Source organism: Schistocerca cancellata, chromosome 9, assembly GCF_023864275.1.
Source record: "Schistocerca cancellata isolate TAMUIC-IGC-003103 chromosome 9, iqSchCanc2.1, whole genome shotgun sequence".
NCBI lineage: Eukaryota > Metazoa > Arthropoda > Insecta > Orthoptera > Acrididae > Schistocerca > Schistocerca cancellata.
Window position 1 is genome coordinate 7,828,817 of NC_064634.1, and position 22,615 is coordinate 7,851,431.

Genomic DNA, 22,615 nt, shown 5'->3' on the forward strand with positions numbered 1-22,615 from the left:
GTAAATATTTGACCAATTTCTTCACGAATAGTGTAAATCGGATGTAAACAAAGACATAGATGAATAAATATATTTATAAGCATGCTGCTACCTTTTTTTTTTTTCGTGTAACTGTGGAGTAATTATAGCTTGATGTGATTAATAGTAATCGGCCACTTTGACGTCCAATAACTCATGTACTATTAAAGTTAAATGCCTGTAATTCATACCCATTTAGGTTTACACTAATAGCTTTCTAAAGACACGTCGATAGACAAAATCAGATGAACTGTTTAGATTTTGGAATCTCGTCGCTCTGTGCTACTTGTATAAATTACAGTCAGGTACTAAACTTTAAACTAATAAAGATGTTGAAAATCTGATTACACCATCAGAATCGTCATGCAAATATTGGTGATGTACATGTTTCTTTTCAAGGTATCATGATTCCTCTAGACATTATTAATTTCTACATGAACTGTGAAATGTCTGCCATTATGGTGTCACAAAGTCTGCCATCTTTGGCACTCCCAGCATACAAATCTCCTTCATCGACACAAAGCACAGTCCTCGACACAGCGTCAACATGGAATTCCCTGTTATGCGGTCGGCCTGGACCATGCACTGGGGCTATCCCTCTTGTTCCGATTAATGTTTGGCACCACGCAATTGCTGATGAGCTGCGGCTTGCCGAGCGGCCCGTGCGGCCACACCAACTCCGATTTTGAAATATTTACAGGGCACCACAACACGCCCGTTTACCTCACAGGCATCACAGTCTCCCTTTTCGTTGGCAATTTTGCCATCAGTTGCAGTTCTCCGCAGTCCTCTCTAATTAAGTGGCATCTTCAGCAGTGTCTTGACTTTCTTTACTTATTGAGCATTGACAATGGCATTTATTTTCAAACTGACAAAACTGTTTGTATGAATTTCTGGCGGTGCAATCTGTTTCTTCCACTGTCTTTACATCTTGGGCCTATTGCTCTTCCGTTCATTGAAACTCCGAAATTCCTGTGGCTCATGCTTGATAGGAAACTTTCTTGGTCCTCTCACGTCTTAACTGGCAGCCCACTGCACGTGGTCCCACAATGTCCTACGTGTCCTCAGTGGTACTTCCTGGGGAGCAGATCGGATAACCCTCCTCTGTTAGTATTGGTCCCTTGTCCGTTTGAAACTATGGGTGTTTCGTTTATGCATCTGCACGTCCGTCCCTCTTATGCTGTCTCAATACTGTCCACCATCGTGGAATCAATTTGGCCACTGGCGCCTTTTACACTAGCCCGGTTGAGAGACTATGCAGAAGCTGCCGAACCACCACTGTGACTCTCTCCTCTGCCATGCATGGCCACCCATTCTATGCCTCCTTTCTTCGATGACTCCTTTGATCACCAGTAAGGGGCGCGTCGCTCTTCTCTGTTACCTCGTGGAGTTCACTTTCGACTCTGTCTCAGGCAGCTTAACTTTTCATGCAACCTGCAACTTTTCAGTGGGTGTAAACCCATCACAACCTTGGCTTCGTGTGGCGGCCTGTGTGTTGCCTTGGCCTTCATTTTCTTCCTAAAGACAGTACTCCAGCCTCGCTCTATTGCCTTTAGTTTAATGACCTTTGCATGGAACTTTGCGATAGTATCTTTGTGTACGCTGATGGCTCACAGACTGACCATGGTGTCAGGTGTGCCTTCGTCATTGGCTGTGATGTTTTTCGGTATCAGCTTCCGGAATACTGCTTAGTATTTACAGAAGATCTCTTTGCCCTGTATATCAGGCCAGTCAATACATCCGGCGACAGGCTTTTCAATTGTGTCATCTGCTCTGATAATCTGTCCCCTTCAAAGCCTCTGTGTGCCGTACATCGTCCATTGCTTAGCGCAATGGGTCCAGGAAAGCTGTCACTTGTGTGCACTTGATGACACCACTGTGGTGTTTGTGAGTTTTTGGCCATTTCGGTCTGACAGGAAACAACGCCGCTGACGCTGCTGCCAAGGCTGCAGTCCTTGTATCTCAGCCCTCCGATGATTGCTGTGTTGCTGTCTGTCAGCAGGTGGTGTCACTTTGGCATCGCCACTGGTCCTCCCTTCATGGGAACAAGCTCCGGGCTATTAAGCATCTATTAACAACTTGGGTGACGACCTCTTGGTCCTTTCACCGCGAGGAGATCATTTTAACTAGGTTGTGTATTGGGCACTATCTTTTTAGCCATTGCGATTTGTTAACTGTGCTGCCCCACCACTTTGTGCCCATTGCGCTCAACTTTTGATGGTCCGCCATTTCCTAACGGAATGCCCTTTTTTTAACTGCGTATGTTCTCATTTGTGTTTGTTGTTTTGAGTTATCAGCCATTTTAGTGAAGATGCACAAGCTGTCGACTGCGTTTTACTTTTTATCCATTGTAGCAATATGGTGAAGGCCATTTAATTTTTAGTTCTGCGCCTCCGTTTCTGTGTAGTCTATTTTGTCTTTCTTTGTGTTCTACAGTTTTGACATGGGTATGACCCTAGTTGTTTTTGTTCCCTGTATCAAAACTAAACCTATTTTGAATGAGTTCATGTATGCTAGTTTTTAGCCACTAATGACTTTATCTTATGCAAAAGTAGTCTTCTTCTTCTTCTTCTCCTCCTTTTGCTGCTGCTGCTGCTATACACCATCTGCAAGAATGCTTCAAGTCTTAATTCTCTCATTGAGATGTGTTGTTTATCCCTGTCAGCTGTGCCCACCTTTGCACTGATTGACTACTGCTATACCCACTTGCTGGTTGGCTGTTGCGGCTACCTCAAATGTGATATTTCGAAATAATAGGATTTCACAGTCCCATAACGTTGGTGTTCACAGACCTTGACAAAATTCTGATGCCACACATATCACAAAATCACTTTGTTAAAATATCTATACTTTATAAACTGTTATCCAGTTCACTGTTCAACCGCAACACATTGTTCAAAGTTTTTAGCGAATTCTTGTCTGCTGTGCCCAGCACAACATTCCTCACCAGAAGGGCAACCCATGTGACACACCTGCTCATATATCATGTTATATTCCTCGGCAGCAGCAATTGTGGTGAAAAATTGGCTGTAAATGGGGGTCAACACAAACACATTTGGTTTCACGGGTTTTGCTTGCATGAACAACCAACCCCACTAAGTGAATTTGTTATGGCCAGTCCATGTCTTAATTATGTAATGTAAGTCTCATTTACCAGGTATGCACATACTGCACCTTCCAATTTTATGACAGTAGTCACTGTGCAGTATAACCTAACCACCCTACAACAGTCTCACCAGAAGAATGATACGTGTGGTACTTAAAAGTTAATTGTCAATCGGTGTTATAGTCCTACATCCCTGTCAGTCTCCTTATTCACAACACTTCAGTGCACCCTTACAGTATTGCTATTTTGACTGGGAGATGAAGAAGCTTGCACAGGATAGAGTAGCATGGAGAGCTGCATCAAACCAGTCTCAGGACTGAAGACCACAACAACAACAACAACATGGGTTTCATGCTCAAAATCTTTGAACGGTTTGCTACTAAAGTTTCACATTGCTAAATATGTAATTTGGATAATTTGCATTTAGAATTTTACATCTCAAATTAATTGAATACTGTAAAAAAATTGGTTTTGGCTGAACTTTGATACATTAAGAGTTTCTCTCTGGATTGTTATACTGGGCTTGACATCATTCGCACTTTTGATAACAGTTGGATGGTGAAGTATAAGATCAGGGGGCCTCTAAAATATTAAAACGACTGGGCAATGCAAATAGCAGAAATGGCTGTTGGGTCACACCATCCTTACTGCTAGCTGCCAGAGCTCAACAGACCACACTAACAATTTGAGACAGAAGCATTATCATTCAGGAAACTGCAACTTTGTGCCTGGTGGCCTGTATGAGTATAACAGCAATCTTCATTTCATTCACTAATGACTACCATTTATGAATTGGCCAGTATGCAGCAGCAGGCTTCTCTTCCTTTCACCTGAAGAAACTAAACTTAACTCCTTCACTTGAAATAAACCAAATGAGTTAGACAGTTCTTGAAAATTCTTATGTGGCACCATGCCAACACAACACATCTAGTTCTTTGTTCGACCCAGAGGGAGGCCTTTGAAACAGTGGTCGAAATGTCTGTCTGCCTCTGTAGTTACATTTCTCTTACAACATGATACACTTTACACAAAGGAAAGTTTTCTGTTAATTGGAGTGGTGGTAAATACACAGCGTTTCATCTGCATGTAGGAACTGTCCCCCTAAAAATGGCATGCATTGGGAAAGGAAATCTAATGCAAGTGATTTTCCAACTGACAAAACCAGCAGCTGTTCTAGAAAGTATTGTTTGTGAGCTGCTGCTATGAAATGCAGGAGTTGATAAAATTTTCTGTCATTTAGGTGAACTCTATAGCGGTTATATATGCACATCACAAGAAAAATGCATTAAATATCAGTGGCTCACCTGCCTTAGTCAACCAAAAAAATTTTGGCGTGGCTAAACACTGCCCTTCAGTGTCACTCTGTGACTTATGGCTACATTCACGTACTGATCAAAGCACACTTTTTTTGTGAATGGGGCAGGGGCAGAAGCAAGTGGCGAATATAAGATTAGTAAAAAATGTTATCAAGATATGTGATAATTTTAATTTCGACATTGCATGAAATCCACGGCCCTTTTATATGCTCCTATAGGAATTTTTGATGAGTCTGTACCTCCTACCAATTTGAATGACCGAGGTTCATTTTACCTGTGAGTAGAAGTGAATGCTACTTAGGGATGGGAGAGGGAGAAGGTTTGTTAAAGAGTTTTGAGTCTTGCAGCAATGATGGTCTAACAGTTTCCAAGTACATTGACAATGCAGGACATCTTTACTTTGATGATTTGCATTTTTACATGAGTAACTGGTATTGCATTCCATCCGCAATCACTTCTGAGTGTATTCTTCAACTTGCAGGTTTACCACCTTCGGGTAGTTGGCAGGACCTAAAGGACCACATGCGAGAAGCTGGTGATGTTTGCTTCGCGGATGTTTTTAAGGATGGAACTGGTGTTGTCGAGTTTCTTCGGTTTGAAGATATGAAGTATGCTGTAAAAAAACTAGACGACTCAAGGTTTCGTTCACATGAGGTACGTTGTATTTCAGTACAAGATGTAATCATTGCCAAAATGAGACATAGTTTTGTTATATTACTTCTCTGTGTGCTGTATTATACTGTCATGTTGTTGAAAGTACCGCTGGGATAGACAGTAAATAAGTATCGTTAAGTAGTTGTTGTTAATGTTCAGATACTTTTTGTTTTAAAGATATTCAGGCAAGTGTAATGAAGACAAATGAATAAGCCCTTATTTCATTTCATGTGGGTTCATTGCTACTTACATCCCTTTAGAGATGAAAGCTGTAATTTCCTTTGGTCATGTACATACCAAGCAGCTTGAACTTGGCTTTCAACATTCTTTTTATGTATTATTGTTCATTGGAAATTGAATCTACTTTCAAACATAAAGATGTAATTTGACAATTGCCTGAAGACAGACAATAGTAATATATGGTTTCTAACGAAAAGACAAATTTGGAGCAGTATTATTGCTTTAGGAAAAGGTAGTGGTAAATTTATCAAATAGCAGGAATTGGCACGGTTGTAGCTGGCAGAAGATGGTATCCCAAGGAAAGTGTGTACAGAAATTTTATATTCCATGAGATGGAAGAAGCAACAGAGAAAGATAGCAAACAATGTAGGTGCTGGCTGCCAAGATACAGATTTTAGGAAGGACAAAAGCAGATAGCAGACGTCAGTGAAGTAAAGAGCAATAGTACTGGGCAAGGGGAGGAAGTCTTAAGTTAATAGACTAGAAATTTAGAAATTTATAGAAATGCAGCATCACATCGCAGCAGATGACAGCGACATTGTTCTTTAATATTATGAACAAAACAGTATAGATCAATTTTTTGTGTAAACGTAGTTACTGATTTCAGGTAAGCTAGGTCATCTTCAAATCAGAAACAAAAATACTGGATGATGTGGTCGGGCTGATGCCAGTGGTAGTGACTGTTGTCCATTGTTTTAGTATTATATTTGAAGATTGCCTTAATTTGGCTGATACTGCCAATACACTTAAATAAAGTAGTTACACAGACTTTGTATCATAAAAAAATAACTTAAGTTTCATTGTCAAGTGGCATCAAAATTTGTTGGTGGTACTGGAACGGATGTAGTTTGCTGGCCGAAGGGATATAATTGTATATCTAAAAGAAGATGAAGCAGCAGCCCATAGTTGTATTGTTTGCTGAATCTTACTCTTTCTTATTATTGAGTGTATATTTAAACACACAGTAGAATAGTGGCATTGTTAGAGATGATACATACATGTTTTTGTAAATGTAACTAAACCATAGATTTCTAAGAGTCTATATTATCAAGATCACTCACCAATCAAGAAAATGTGATACATTATAGTTTTCTATGCGAAGTTGGGTTTTGCTGCAGGTCGCGGCACTTTTTGTAGCATCAGAACTATTCCGACGTACGCCCATTTGAAGCAGATTACTGTATTACAGTCTTATGTTTTCTTTAACCATTTTTACCTTTATCTTTTCATTCTGTTGTTCCCTAAATTACAAAGTTAATTATTTCTTGATGCCTCAGGATGTGACATAAATCTCTCCCATTTTTAGTCAAGTTGTACCATCAACAGGTTCAGTAACTCGTCATCGATTATCGGTTCAATGCATCTAATGTCCAGAATTCTCGTGTTACACCACATTTCAAAAGCTTTTATTGCTTCTTATCTGTAACATTTATTGTGAACATTTCACTCTGATAATTTGCTCTAGAAGTGTTTAGCACAACATGGCTACATGTGAGTAGGTGTGTTTTTAAGATTATAGAGAAGCAGGGAATGAAAGAGTAACATGTACAAAAATAAATAAATAAATAACTTAAATGTGAAATGCCCAAACATCGGAAAGGGCTATTTTGTGAAATTGTGTAGTGCTGCATAACATTTAACACTGTGTTGCTGCACCGTGTGCATTGTCATACGCTTGACGACCTTGAAGTGGTAGAGACAGTCCTGCTCAGTCTGAGCCCGCATTTTAATGGCAACCTTCCTGGAATCATTCATTGTGCGAGGCAGGTTACCATGGCAACCCACTAAGTTTCACCTGTTTCTGAGCACCTTCAAAGGGCATTCGTGTCGGAAAATACTGCAGGCTGTTGTGTTCGGTCCATATGTCCCTTCTGTAGGAAGGTCTTCACAAGGTGGCCACACTGTGGAGTGCATTGTCTTGAAAATGGCAGAAATGTTGACTGTAGCATTTCACAAGTGGTCTAAGACTACAGTATCCACCATAGCAATGAGGGAGAATGGACCAGTCTTGTGCTTGTCTGCATCTAATTTGCAAACCATTGTGAAGTGCATGGCAGAAGGCACTTCCATTGTATTAGTTAAAAGAGCTTTTTACTGTTAGTAGGAAGGGGGAAGAATGTGAACTTGAACCTGTTCTGAAGTTTGTCTGTTTTATTTCTTAATTGATAGTCCAAGGTGTCGACATACAGCATTGTTATACTGGCTGAAAAATGGGGGATGGAAGTTCAACACTGACTACTGTAAATGATGTAACTGAGAGTTGCAGAGTTTAGTTTCACAGTTCTTTACTTCCACTGTTCACACACACACACACACACACACACACACACACACACACACACACACAATATTACACAGTTATATGGTCAGTTCACTATGGTACATCCGATAAGCCTCATTAATAGGTTGCAGGCAAACCTGAGCATACTGCTACAATAGTTTGCTGTTGAACATCTGTGAGCAGTAAAACCCTAACCATACAGTTCACAGTTCTTGCTGAATAATACGGTACGTGTGACACTATTTCTCAAATAATTTGAACAGACACTGTCATTGTTTTAACACACGGCCTGTTTGTGTTACACTAATTCTACTGATAAGTTAATGCATTATAGTTATTCTAACTTATACAGACTTCCCATTTGAAAATCGGCCCTGGACTGACTGTCTCAGGGCCAAAAATTGGCCCTTTATTTATACTCACAATAATAGGTTCTGAAACTATACATTGTTCAATGTTTAATTTACCGAAATTACAATTAAAACATAGCTCATTCAATTAAATGAATGTATTGAAAAATTCCTCCTGTTAAACAGTCTATCACTAAGGTTAGACCAAATTATTTGTTTAACTAATGGAATTAACAGATATTGTTACTCAAACAAAGCTTTTGACAAACCTGGTAATTATTTTGGTATTAATTAAGGGCTGGCTTTGCCAATATCTTTTCGAATAGAGCCAAATAAATACTTCAAAAATCCTAGTAGTTCTTCTTCCAAATGTTTATAATTAGTACAGAACTTATATTTGTTTGTAAGTCAACAATAAAATCTGTCCCGGAACAATACTGATTTCACCCTACAACAAAAGATATTAACTAGGAATAGTCAAAATAAAGTAGGAAATTAATTAATGATATGGTTATAATAGAAGGAAACATTTCACATAGGAAAAATATACCTAAAAACAAAGATGATGTGACTTAGCAAATGAAAGTGCTGGCAGGTCGACAGACACACAAACGAACACAAACATACACACAAAATTCAAACTTTCGCAACAAACTGTTGCCTCATCAGGAAAGAGGGAAGGAGAGGGAAAGACGAAAGGATATGGGTTTTAAGGGAGAGGGTAAGGAGTCATTCCAGTCCCGGGAGCGGAAAGACTTACCTTAGGGGGGAAAAAAGGACGGGTATACACTCTCTCTCTCTCTCTCTCTCTCTCTCTCTCTCTCTCTCTCGCACGCACGCACACACACATCCATCCACACATATACAGACACAAGCAGACGTCTGCCCGATTTTCCTAATTGGTTTCTTTTGTGTGCTCCAAGCTTATGTGCTATGTGCTTTACTTTTCAGCCTATCCTTGTACTTTCAAATTGATAACATAAGTTTCTATTTGGGGTGTTGCTGCAGTGTATGTGCAATGTAGCAAGAGTCTGATGCAGCACCAACTGTAAACTAGGGATTAGTTTGGCATTTGTGTCTTTGTGACGTGCTTGCAGTAAAGTGAAGATGTGGCTCATGACAACAATATTACCAAATATGTCCAAACAAGATTAATAAGCTGTTCTTTTCTTGGCCGTCTAAGGACAAATACCGGTAGACATCCATCCGAGAGTGGTTTCAAGTTTTGTCCTTGGATGGGTAATGCTGGTTCGAAGAAACTTTTAAGGTCTCGTATAAAGTGATATTCTGTTCTCTGTTGAAAGTTTCTGAACAGTGTGCATCTTAGCAGACATCTGGCAAAGCTACATGAGCATCCGTTACCACTGGAGCAGTTCATTTGATTTTGTGATGCTGTTTTTTATTGTGCAATGAAAACTGCTGATAAACAGACAGAAGTAGTCTTGAAGAAGAGTTAGTATATAACTATGTCTATGAATTCTTACCTGGAGCATTGCAAATTGACTTATTGTTTCTGGGATGAGGAAGTCTGGGTTTAAGTATTAGATGGACAACAAAATCAGAAAAAGAAGTAAAAAGCAGCTCCTGTGCCTGTGAATTAAATGCGGTATTACAGTTTTGGTCACTGGCCAGAGAGCATGGCTTCAAAATGCAGATGTAGACTTTGCTCTCAAGGATGTTATGGAATTGTTCCATACTTTGTAGCAAAATTAATTGTTTAAAGACATTTCACATGCAGTAGTGCAAAATGTGACCACTTTTTCAGCTGCAGGAACAATACTGCAGTATTTCTATTATGACACCCATGTGCCTTTTGTGGGCAGTGATACTTACAGGTAACATACTGTATTTTTAGTCAATGTATGTAAAATTGTTCACACGACAGTGTGCATGTAATTTAAGTAACTTAATACTTTCTCTTTGCAACGTCTCTGCACGTGTCAAATGAACGGTTAAACAAGGCCTTTAAGGGGTCAGTGATTCCTGTGGGACAAGGATGTGCAGTAGGCAGTTACAGGCGTCTTCATTCAGTAAGACATGGTGTTTTATCAGACAGGTGTCTTCAACGTAGTTCACCAGTGAGATGATGCTCACAGCATTAATGCCAGACTGACGCACTGATTCTGGACTGTACTGCCAACGAACAAACTTTTTGGTTGCCCCTTATGTTTTCTGTGACCTTTTCCCTTGAAAATGGGCTGTTAATCTAGAGAACATTTTAAATTTATCTTTGTCGTTTTTAGTAAATAAATTGTAAAAAACTACTGCAGTGCACCTTGTGTTTTGCTTTTTTACTGTTTACCGGACTGACCCCTCTAACTTCAGTTATCACGTAGAAAATTTGTGGGATGGAGGAAAATACTAGTGTGTGTGTGTGTGTGTGTGTGTGTGTGTGTGTGTGTGTGTGTGTGTGTGTATGTGTTTGTGTGTGTGTGTGTGTGTGTGTGTGTGTGTGTAAAAACACACATCGTGATTTTAGTTTGCAGGAAATTAAACTGCAAAACCCTTATTTCCAGGTTGAAACCTGCTAGTGTTGACTGTCCATTGAACACTTTGAAGTTCAGCCACTCAGAAAAATTTGAGGCTTAGAAAACCAGCCATTTATGCCATTATTTAAAGCATTACTGGCACATATGTGTTTGATGTATCTAAAAGAACAAAACATTTAAAAAATACCAAGCTTCAATGTTTATTTTTCATATTTTGCTCTATTCTTAGATTATACAAATTTCAAAATAATTAGGACATAGTATGACTGTCCATCCAAAAACAGGTGAGTTATTGAGCAATTGCAAAAATAATTTACTTTTGTAGGAAAAGTTTGAAGTATTCTGGCACACAGAGAGGTCTGTTGGAATTGGAGCAGTACTAGTTTGTTGCTTTCCTGTTTGTTCTGCCAGTATAGTGCCCATTTTCTCCAAACAAGTCTTGGAAACCTGTGTTGAAGCTAAATGTTTCTTTCAAAATAATTTTCGAAATTTGATAACAGGAGGCAGCATGTGTCAAGGTACAATTTACGAGCAGTAGGTGGTTCCCAGTTGAAGTAATTGCTGCCTGAGCTATACTCTGGCACAGTCCATTGAACACAGTGGTTTGACCTGAGTTACGCTCAGGCTTGTCACCAAAGTTTTAATGAAGGCTTTTGCAACACTTACATAATTTACTGAACAGAATTACTCAGTTGCTTGAAGCTCCATTACAGAAAATTTGGATACGAGTTGCTGTTTCTTAAACACTAAGTTCTGTCTGACGTAGCCTGAAAATCCAGTGTCATTTGATCAACATAAAGCTCTTATTTCAATGCATTGTATGGAGTCCATAATGAGCACTATACTGACCACAGTAATATAGAGAACAAGCCATTAGCGATTTTATGTATTAGTGATGGAAATAAACTTTGTTGTGCTTAAAGTGGAGGGAAAAAATTGAGTCTTTCTGAAAATATGGTATCATATTTGCTCAAAATAATATCCATCCATTTATTTTGTTTAATTTTTCAGGGAGAAGTTTCCTACATCCGTGTGAAAGAAGATTATGGGGGTGGTGGCAGTGGAGGCCGTGGGAGTGTTGGAGGTGGGCGTTCTCGCTCTCGCAGCTATTCACCTCGCAGGCGCGGCTCACCCACTTACTCCCCAGTCAGGCGCAGCTTTTCTGATTCGCGTTCTCGCTCTCGGTCACGATCCTACAACTGAGAGGTTAATATCATTTCTGTCCTAGACATTGTCATTTTTACCCTGCAAACTTTATGATGAGATTTTACAGACTTGATGGAGAGACTGCATAATGTGACTGTGTTTACCACCCTTCACCACTGCCTAATCCTCTCTGTATGACAACCATGTTAAGTTCATAAGATAATCAATGCTTATTATTTCTGTAACTTTTTATGCATGAATGAGAAGTGTGTAATTTTAATTTTTGCGTTTTCAATGTTGTGTGAATGGTAGATGGCACCAGTTTAGAAAGTATTAAATGAGTACTGAAGTGTATTATAAAAATATGTTTCTGCCAAACTTCAGAGGAATGAAAACTCAATAGTGTGACAGTACTACATGGTACAGAATTGTCTTCTTAACTAGAAATATTATCCAAATCATTTTTGTAATGATATGCGTAGTTGTCAGACCCAATAAGATGCTTGTGTACAATAATTGCTAATTTGAAGTAGCCACACTCTTCATATAAGGCTGTGCAAAGCATTTCAGAGCATTTAGGACACAATAATGTTTATAGATATTAAAGTTCTATATAGATGTGGAAGTTTCTTCTCAGAGTCTCTGTCAGGGAAATGTTGAAACTGAATAGGGTCATGAGTTGGTAATAGTCACACTTCCATGCATTCTTAAAAAGATCACTTTTGATTCAATCCAAATGTAGTTAATATTGCTGAGCTTTGGTGCTGTGTAACATGTATCAGGTAATTGAGAAAATGATCAAATTTTGGCTCCCAATGTCAGTAATATTAGGTCTGTTGGTAAACAGAATGGGATATGAAAAGCAGAAAAAATCTGATACAGTTAAGGTTACAAGAACTTTTGTTATCTGCTTGACTTGATGAACAAGGGATTCATTTGTATTGTCATTTTTCTTGTGTACTGTTTCCTAATGCTGCACTCTTGAGTGAGTGCAGCAGATTTTACAAGTCTGATTCTTCAGACTGTATCATATAATAGTTGACCATTGCTATACATTTCACAATTCTGTCAATACTGCCCTTGGGTAGGTTTTCACCCATTCTTGATTGGAATGGAATTGGCAGTATTTGGTGTCATTCCCCAAAATGAAGAATGCAGCTTGGTTTTGTAGATGTTGATGGATAAATTTGCCAATATGTTCTACTTTGAGCCCCCTTATTGGTGTGTCTTATTACATAAAAATGACTCTTAAACAAAAAATGGCAGAACATTCAGGAGTAGATGAGTTTTAGAGTAATTACTGAAGGGGAGCCTTCTGCTTCTTGCATAACTTAAGATTAACTTTCTGTATAAGTAATATAATTCTTGACTTAAAACATTCTTGGAACTGTTTCATTAAGTTGCCCCAAACTTGACGAAAATCACACTTAACTGAATATAGTAACTTATAATTGCTGAATATTTACTGTAAATGTACATTATTTTTTCTGTTGGAAAACTAAACATATTTTGTAGCAGTGGGCAATTCCAAGGAATGTCAGTTTATTCGTTAAGTCAGGATCTTGCATAGTTACATTGAAGTATTTGTTCTTTTTTCATGTTGTATTGTAATTTCATTGGAAGTAAATGTACAAATTTATTGTATGTCTTTAAAGTGCAACTATTATGAAGGTAGTGCTTAGTTGGAAAAAATTAGTAACAGCCACTAGTAAATTTAATTTCATAAGCTGCTTTTGGCATCACCTTCATAGAGTCTCACTTCAAAGATACTAAATGTTTTGGTGCCTTATATTGCATTAATTATGTTTTTTTCTCTTTTTCCCGTGCACATTGGATAGCAATTGTATTGGATGTATCAACAATTTGGAATACATACACAATAAAGGATTGAATCTGATTTCTAAAAAGTACATGGAGTCTGTTTTTGGATGAAGAGGACTAGTGTGGATTTCATGGATTGTCCTTGGATTCATGTGGTTGGATTGGAGGATTCTCATCTTGCAGTCTATTCCATCAGGAGCTCTTTCGATGCCTCTGTGCTAGTACTAGGATGTGGACTTTCTTAAACACCTGGATAAGCCATGAACGGAATAGATGTCATTGTGGAAATGATCATTAATTAGGTTTCAAGTGGAACTATTAACCCTACAAAATTCACTCTGGATCATTGAGGAAAGAGAATAAATGAACATATTTGTTCTCAGAACTATTCTCTTTATGCATTAATGTCTGACAAACAGTGGCATCAATTTATGGACATCCAAAGATGATAACATATGGGTGGAATTCAGTGATCGTTAGGACACTTCCTATTCACCACTGGAAAAGAGGACAACAATCCTAAGTTATCATTGGATGAAATGATTCAGATTCATATGGATCTAACCCTGTTCTTGGATCAGCGTGGGAAAATATTCCAGGATTTTTCTCTATTTGAGGATTCTGGGCTACTTTTCCAATGACGTTTAAGTCTTATAGAAGTGTGGATTCATATGGATCTCCTTGTTTATCAGGGAATATGACACGTGTCGCATGGTATGCTTGGATTTGTGGAATCTCTGCCCCTCAAGGAAGTAGCGGACAAGACATGGGACAATAGACTGAATTTGTTTGGACACTGGAGTGTGCTTGAATGGATACTTATAGGACTCATTACTACTTGGACACGAGTGATCTCATTTGCTCAACAGTATGGATACCTCCTCTTAATGTGTAGGACATGCATGTTTGGGATGCCTGCCATCTGTGATTTTTTACACTTTGAATGATACGTTCTTGAATTTGAGAACAACGTTGGATCAGAAATCCCAGATTTCTGTAGCTTGAAAAACCACTAGGAGCATTCAAACTGCTTATGCATGCACATGTGGTAGGCAACTTGACTCAGTTGATGACACAGGAAATAACAGACTGGAGGGATTCCAGTCAATTGACTTTGGATTGAGGCAGTATGGACTGAGATACAGGTCAGGACAAATTTGCTGCATCTGCTGGAGACCCCACCTGTACTGTTACCCTGCTTCTGGGATGGAGATTCCACACTGGTATGTTAAACAGTATGGTATTTTGTGTGGCTTCTAATGTCTTAATTTTGCTTTGATAACTCACTAAGTTATGTGGTTTATTTCATTTCCGCCCCCAGAATTTTTATTGTCGTCTTAATTTGGTATTCCATATTTGTGTGTGTGTGTGTGTGTGTGTGTGTGTGTGTGTGTGTGTGTTTGGGTGGGGGTTTGTGCATTTGTAACTATGCATACGTATGGCATGCTTGAAACTTTACGCAGATATTTATTCGGTCTTAAGTTTCTCCTCTTCTTCCCTGCTTTGACAGGTAGTAAACAGAAATGCCAAAGAACGCGTCTTTACTCATATTTTAATATTAAACTATGAGTATCAAGGTATAGTTCAATGTAAGTATGCAGTTGTAGCATTTTGGCAAAGCAAGTTGCTTTATCCTTAAACATTGGTATAATTAATTGTGGCATCTGTGTTAGTAAGCTCTTAAGTTTGAGTATTTTATTGAAGCATGCAGTGGGAATGTTGTTTTGCAAGTGTTCAAGTACACAGTTATTTAATTGTGGTTGGTTATACTATACAATACCATTTGGGTGGGGGTGACTTATTGTGTGAAGTCCTTTATTTATAGCATTTTATAATGGGCTTTGCTCCCCCCACCCCCACCTACACCTACCTCTACGTCTCTCTACTTCTAGTTCCTTTTAATACATTACATCACTATAACTTTTACAATATTGAAAATATGTTATACCATAGTGACAGCAACAAAAAGATGTAGTGTTACTGAGAGCAGTGGAATACTGTTACTCCATAGGTAAGAGTTTTGGATTCAAATAGCGTTTCCCAAATGAGCTTTGCAGAGGATAAAACGATCTTTCCACCTAGATTGTTTACTCGTGAAACAAATATTTTACCACAACTATATATATATATATATATATATATATATATATATATATATATATATATATATATATATATATATATATATATATATATATATATATATTGACAGGTGAGGTATGAGTGGCGGCAACTTGAAATTAGCGGAGATTGAGGCCTGGTGGATACGGGAAGAGAGGATATATTGAAGAGCAAGTTCCCATCTCCGGAGTTCGGATAGGTTGGTGTTAGTAGGAAGTATCCAGATAACCCGGACGGTGTAACACTGCGCCAAGATGTGCTGGTCATGCACCAAGGCATGTTTAGCCACAGGGTGATCCTCATTACCAACAAACACTGTCTGCCTGTGTCCATTCATGCGAATGGACAGTTTGTTGCTGGTCATTCCCACATAGAATGCATCACAGTGTAGGCAGGTCAGTTGGTAGATCACGTGGGTACTTTCACACGTGGCTCTGCCTTTGATTGTGTACACCTTCCGGGTTACAGGACTGGAGTAGGAGGTGGTGGGAGGGTGCATGGGACAGGTTTTACACCGGGGGCGGTTACAAGGGTAGGAGCCAGAGGGTAGGGAAGGTGGTTTGGGGATTTCATAGGGATGAACTAATAGGTTACACACACACACACACACACACACACACACACACACACACACAGAGATATATATATATAATAGAGGGAAACATTCCACATGGGAAAAATATATTTAAAAAGAAAGATGATGAGACTTACCTAACAAAAGCGCTGGCAGGTCGATAGACACACAAACATACACACAAAATTCTAGCTTTCGCAACCAATGGTCGTCAGGAAAGAGGGAAGGAGAAGGAAAGACAAAAGGATATGGGTTTTAAGGGAGAGGGTATGGAGTCATTCCAATCCCGGGAGCGGAAAGACTTACCTTAGGGGGAAAAAAGGACAGGTATACACTTGCGCACACACACACATATCCATCCACACATACAGACACAAGCAGCTGTGAACAAAGTGATCATGAATATAGTTCTGCTGCATATTGTTTACTGCTGTTTTCTCGGATACATTGCAAATCAAGAGGCTGTGATAGATTAGGACATCAGTTTGTATTCATGGCTACAAAACATGTCATCTGCCACAGTTCAGTCATTGGCCACTTAAAATCAGTTACCTGCAGGGCATCTCCCATTTCTGTCATATCTCGCAACATCCGCCGCCAACATCGCTGCATGTTGCGCATTAACAGCACCCGTGAACTGTGCCGCTGTTTTTGTGTATCTGCTATGACAAAGTGGTAGCTGTCAGTAGGTGTGGCAACACAATAGCGGTAAGTAACAAGCATCAATTGTTAAGAAATTGCGATCAGACTGTAGATGGGATTGTGATGGGACTGGTTGAGCCGCCGTGTTAGTGTATCTCTTATGACAGAGTGGTAGCTGACAGCAGCTGTGGCAACACGGTAGCGGTAAGTAACAAGCATCAACTGTTAAGAAATTGTGACCAGACTGTAGATGGGGTTGTGATGGGGATCATTTTGGCCTCACCTTCTTCAGACTAATCAACAATCTTAACCTAGCCGGTAATACTGGGATATAAAGGCAAACATGAATTGTGAACAAAATTTGAAATTAGAATAAACTGATATGGAGTTGAAAAACGTAGCTTTAGTTAATACGTGCCCCCTTCTGGACAAATCTCTAGGTGAAAAGTGTGACATAAAAAGTTGAAGAAAATGAAGTGTCAATTCGAATGCTTTTGGGAAAGGGAAATGTTTTTGTTAAGGATCCGAAAGTGTAATTGTGTGAAAAAGATGAGATTCTTAGTCAGTGCTGACTCACTAGCTGTTGTTGACTTCTTGTATGCAAACCATTTGCCCATCCCTGCCTACAAGACCTTGGCCAAGGCCTACTATCGCAGAAGTCATCGCTCGGGTGCCTGACTTGTCTGAGCTATTGGCTCACCCCTTCCTTGTGTACCAGCACTTGACACCTAGAATGGTCTGTTCCAGATTTTAAAAAATTAGTCTTGTTATGGGAATGGTGTAAAAAGGATAAAATCAATTTCAAAAGAACGTTAAAAATAGAGTAAAATATTAAGAAAATAAAAAAGCTTAGAAGGAGCCAGCATAAGAGAAATTTCAGTGACAAGACAGAAATTAAAGATGGACTCTTTTCATTCTTGGAATCGAGAAATGTCATTGTGTAGCTTGAAAATTAGAACGAAAGGATTATCAATGCTAGCAGTACTTATTATTCGGTTGCCAATGTAAACTGGTCTGTGATGTCCTTGGGGGCGGGGGTCAGCGATTTTCCCTTCCCTGAGATTACTGGGTGTCGTCGTCGTCGTCGTCGTCAGCAGCAGCAGCAGCATCATCCCCATTATGGTCAGAGGCGGGCAATGGCAAACCACCTGTTAGAACCTTGGCTAGGCTAGTGTGGCGGTGCTGGTCTCCTGCATCGTTCCTCTATGCTCTGTCAAGAAGCATGGACCTTAATCACTTTCTTTAAAAAATACAGGGTGTTATCCTCCATGGGCGCAGATGATAATTGTCAGTATTCAAAATGATGGTTCTAAACATGACAACTTCAATTTTTTTGGCAGACAAATTATTTCTGTACAAGGAGTATAATGTTCTGAGTATGAGTATGTTCATTAGGTCTTAAACTGACTACTTTATGTAATGCCGTAATAGCAGTTAATTTCTCAGTTCAATATTATCTCTTTCCTACTTTCTTTTTGCCACATTGAAATAGTAAAACCTCATAAAGAGAACATGTTTTGTAGTGTGTGTGTGTGTGTGTGTGTGTGTGTGTGTGTGTGTGTGTGTGTGTGTGTGTGTGTTACATGCGCTATAGAAAGTGTGTTAGACATACATGTCATTGTCATACTTAGTGAACCTCTCCCCTTGTGTCCGTCCCGTGTTTGGCTGCAAGCAGTGTAAATACTTTGTTCATCAGAAAGTTCATAACTCTCCATTTGAAAACTAAAAGCAGTGGAATGAGCATTGAGAACAGCTAGTAGCATTGAGCAGTTGACAGGCAAACAAAGATGATGGGCACTGACAACCTCTGGATTGTGCAATATTGATGCCACTGATCATTGTATGCGCAGTGTTTTGTCATCTCATCCTAATCTCTCACGGTATGAAATATTTCTGACAGTTAATGGCCACTGTTTTGCCTTAAACTGCTGGACTTTGAGAGCATCAACAATCAGGTAAATGGGTCAGTGGGTGGCGCGCAAACGCGACTTGCACACACATCTGCAGTCTGAGAGCTGAAACTGAGTGTAATTTCAGCTCTCTGAGACTGTGTGTGTGTGTGTGTGTGTGTGTGTGTGTGTGTGTGTGTGTGTGTGTGTGTGTGTGTGTGTGTGTTTGTACTGCTGACAAAGGCCTTACTGGCCAAAAGCTTTGATTGTGTGAATCTCTTTATTGTGCCTATCGCGGCTCAGCATCTCCGCTATATGGTTAGTAGCAACTTTCCTTCTCTCGTATTGTTAATTTTATTTTTTTATTATTATTTTTTTATTTTTTTAACCCAACTTCTTCTGGCCCTTCCTTCTGATGACTTTTTGTTTGGGATATTTGACTAGTCACTACTCTCCATTCATACACTTCGGAATACACACACTCTGCCTATTTCAAATAAATTCCCGAAATAGCTAATAAAATGCATTAGGATGTTGTGTTTTTCAAAACAACTCTTTGTTATATCAGTACTATAGCACCATTATAATGACAGCAGTTTAAATCTTGTGGACGTAGCAGTCATTTTAAGCTTAATAAACAAATGTTTCTGTGCAATCAAGTAATGTAATTACTAACTTAACAAATTGGGCAAGCCTTTTCTTATGTTGGGTTAATTGATATTAGGATCAGCCTTTCAGTAAAGCATGATCTGCTTCTTCTAGGTGATTTACAAGCTCTCTCCCTTTTGAAGAAGTTCCTTTACATGGGTACATAGCTTTTAGTGTACATGACAATGATTGAAAGAATTAAGTTTTCCATCAACTGTGAATGATAACAGTGTACAGTGTAAAAAGACAAACGCTTTGAGACTTCAGTGATGATGTAGCATAGTGGTAAGTCTGGAAATGTTACAGAAATATTCATCATTTTTCATGCAGAACCGTTTGTAAACCAGTTTAATTACATTTGAAAACAACCTCCTTGCACTTAATTTTAAGTGTACCTTTATTAATTGATGTGGAGCAAATATAGTGTTGTTATTGTACAAACTTTTTTTTGAATGGTTTGATGCAGTCCCCACACCTGTCTATCCTGGGCAAGTGTCTTCACCTCTGCGTAACTGTTGCAACCTACATCTATACAACTACTCTACAATTTACACTTCAGTGCTTGAGTGTGTGTTGTTCCAGCCATTTTCACAATATTTCTTTACTATTCCACTTTCAAACAGATGCAGAAAAAAAACATGTATTTCTGTGCAAGCTGTGATTTCTCTTATTTGATAACAATGATCATTTCTCCCTACATAGTTGGGCAGCAACAAAATAATTTTGGCATTTGGTCAAAAAAGTTGGAGATTTTATGAAAAGATCTCGTCACGGTGAAAAATGCCTTCGTTTCAGTGATTCCCATACCATCTCATCTGTGATGTTCTCCCCCCTATTTTACAATAATACAGAATGACCTGTCCTCCTACCCTATCTGGTAAGGATCTCATACCCTACATCAGTACTCATGACATGGGACAGACCATCATAGTGTAGGCAGTTTGTTCAGTGGATTTGTTGCATGTTGCACCGTGTAAGTGTTTGCCAGTAAAACACAGTCTTTAATTCACCTTTCTAACAACATTATCTGTGTGGTAATTCCAATTTAAGTTATTCGTACTATCACCAGATGTTTAGTTGAATTGACAGCCTTTAGATTTATGTAATTAATCTAGCAACCAAAATTTAACAGATTCCTTTTAATACTCAAGTGAATGACATCACGCTTTTCATTATTTACGGTAAATTGCCTTGTTTCTTACCATAGAGATAGCTTAAATAATTTTGCAATTGTCTTTGGTCATACGATGACTTTACTTGAGTGTGAATGAGCATCTGCAAATGGTATCAGATAGACACCTAAATATTTTATATATTTTAGGAACAGCAGAGGGTCTATAATAATTCCGTACGGAGCGCCAGACATCACTTCTATTTTGCTTGACAGCTCATCATTAGTTATATGGACTGTGACCGAGGAAATCACAAATCCAGTCTCACAACTGAGACAATACTTCGTAGGCACATCATTGGATTAGAGTTTGCTTGTGAGGAATGGTACCAAAAGCCTTCTTAAAATATGAAACCAATTTCAGATCTACTGTATGAGAATAGTGTGCTAGTTTTGTTGTAAAAGAATCTAATTTTCTGAGTTCATGCAGACTATGTTAATAGATTATTTTCTTTGAGGTAATTCATAAAGATTAAACATCGTAAAAGTTCCAAAATTCTGCTGCAGATTGATGTCAGTGATATGGGTCCTTAATTCAGTTTATTACTCCTATTTCCTTTCTTGAGTATTGTTGTAATCTGTGCAACTTTCCAGTCTTTAGACACAGATATGTCACCGAGCGAACAATTGTACATGTTTGTTAAATAAAGAGCTATTACACAAGCATTCTTTGAAGGAAACCGAATTGCTTTACAGTCTGCACAGGAAGACTTAACTTTGTTAGTGATTTAAGTTGCTTGGTTCCACAGAGGATATCTAGTTTTAAGTTATTCACATTTGATGCAGATCTTGATTCAATTACTGAAACATTTACTTAATTGTTTTTGGTGAAGGAATTTCTGAAAACTGTAGTTGGTAACTCTGATTTAGCTGCAGTGTCATTGGTAATATTATGATTGCTATTGCACAGTGAAGGTATTGTTTGTGTACTGCTGCTGCTGCTGCTGCTGCTGCTGCTGCTGCTGCTGTACTTAACATACAACCAGAATCTCTTTGGATTTTCTGCCAGATTTAGAGACATTGTCTGCCACAAAACTATTAAAAGCATCTTGCTTTGAAATCCGTGCATAAATTTCAAGCTTATGTAAACCTGTGCCAGTTGTCAGATTTTATGTTCTTTTAAATTTTGCACGCTTCATCACCACTTCTGCACCGGGGTTATGACTTGTTTTGTGTCCCATGGGATATCAGGACCATCTTTTGTTAGTTGATTTGGTATATATTTGTCTGTTACTGTCAATACCATTTGTTTGAAGTTAAACCACATCAGGTCTAGCTTGCATAGTCAAATTGGAAGGTGCGAACACTGTCTCTTAGGAAGGCATTAAGCAAACTTTTGTCTATTGCACTTAGGTTTGGTAAATTTGGGTGTTACAGTAGGCAGTTTCACTACTACCATCTTTTTGTCAATGGTGCCTGTATTGGTCATGATTCTCCATTTTTTTGGGATTATTTGTTACTGAGACGCAAAGTATGTTTTCACAACCATTCACACTTTGAATGTGCTCCTGAAGTAATTCCTTAAAATAATTTCTGGAGAAAGCATTTGGAACTATTTCTGATTATTTTTTATACTTACCACCAGCTTTGAACATGTATTTTTGCCAACATATCGAGTGTAGATTGAAGTCGCAACCATCTATAACCATATGAGTGGGCACCTTTGAGATGGCACTGAAGTTTTTTCTGAACCTTTCAGCAACTTTTTTTGTGAACCTTTCAGCAACTGTCATCTGCATCTAGGGGGTCGATAAAAGGGGACAATTATTAATTTATTCTGCTTGTCAAGCCAGACCTTTATCCCTACTAACTTGCAAGAACTATGTACTTAATTTTTACTGAAAGATAAAGTACTTCCCATAGCAACAAACATAGCACCACCAACTGTATTTAATATTTTCTTCCTGGACACTATAAGGTCCATACTAAAAATTCAGCTACACTAATCTCTGCCTTTAGCTAGCTTTCAGTATGTATAACAATTTGAGCTTCAGTGCTTTCTATTGGCACTTGGAGCTCTGGTTCTTTCCAACACAGCAATTTGCAACTATAATACTGATTGTTACTAGTACCACCATTCTCCTGTGTTTACTATGTACTTTTTGAGATTGAAGCCCTTTCTGTAATTCCCCAAGAGCCTCTTACCCAA

At 38.7% G+C, this 22,615-nt stretch overlaps 1 protein-coding gene across 1 annotated transcript in view; it reads left to right on the top strand.

The window, feature by feature from the left end:
* LOC126100131 (serine/arginine-rich splicing factor 1A) overlaps positions 1–13,510 on the top strand; it is a 79,496-nt gene extending 65,986 nt beyond the window's left edge. Inside the window, exons 3-4 of the mRNA XM_049910665.1 lie at positions 4,922–5,094; positions 11,466–13,510. Of these exons, the coding sequence (XP_049766622.1) occupies positions 4,922–5,094; positions 11,466–11,657 (365 nt within the window). The 3' untranslated portion in view covers positions 11,658–13,510. The remainder of the gene's footprint in view (positions 1–4,921; positions 5,095–11,465) is intronic.
* The last annotated feature ends 9,105 nt before the right edge of the window (positions 13,511–22,615 follow it).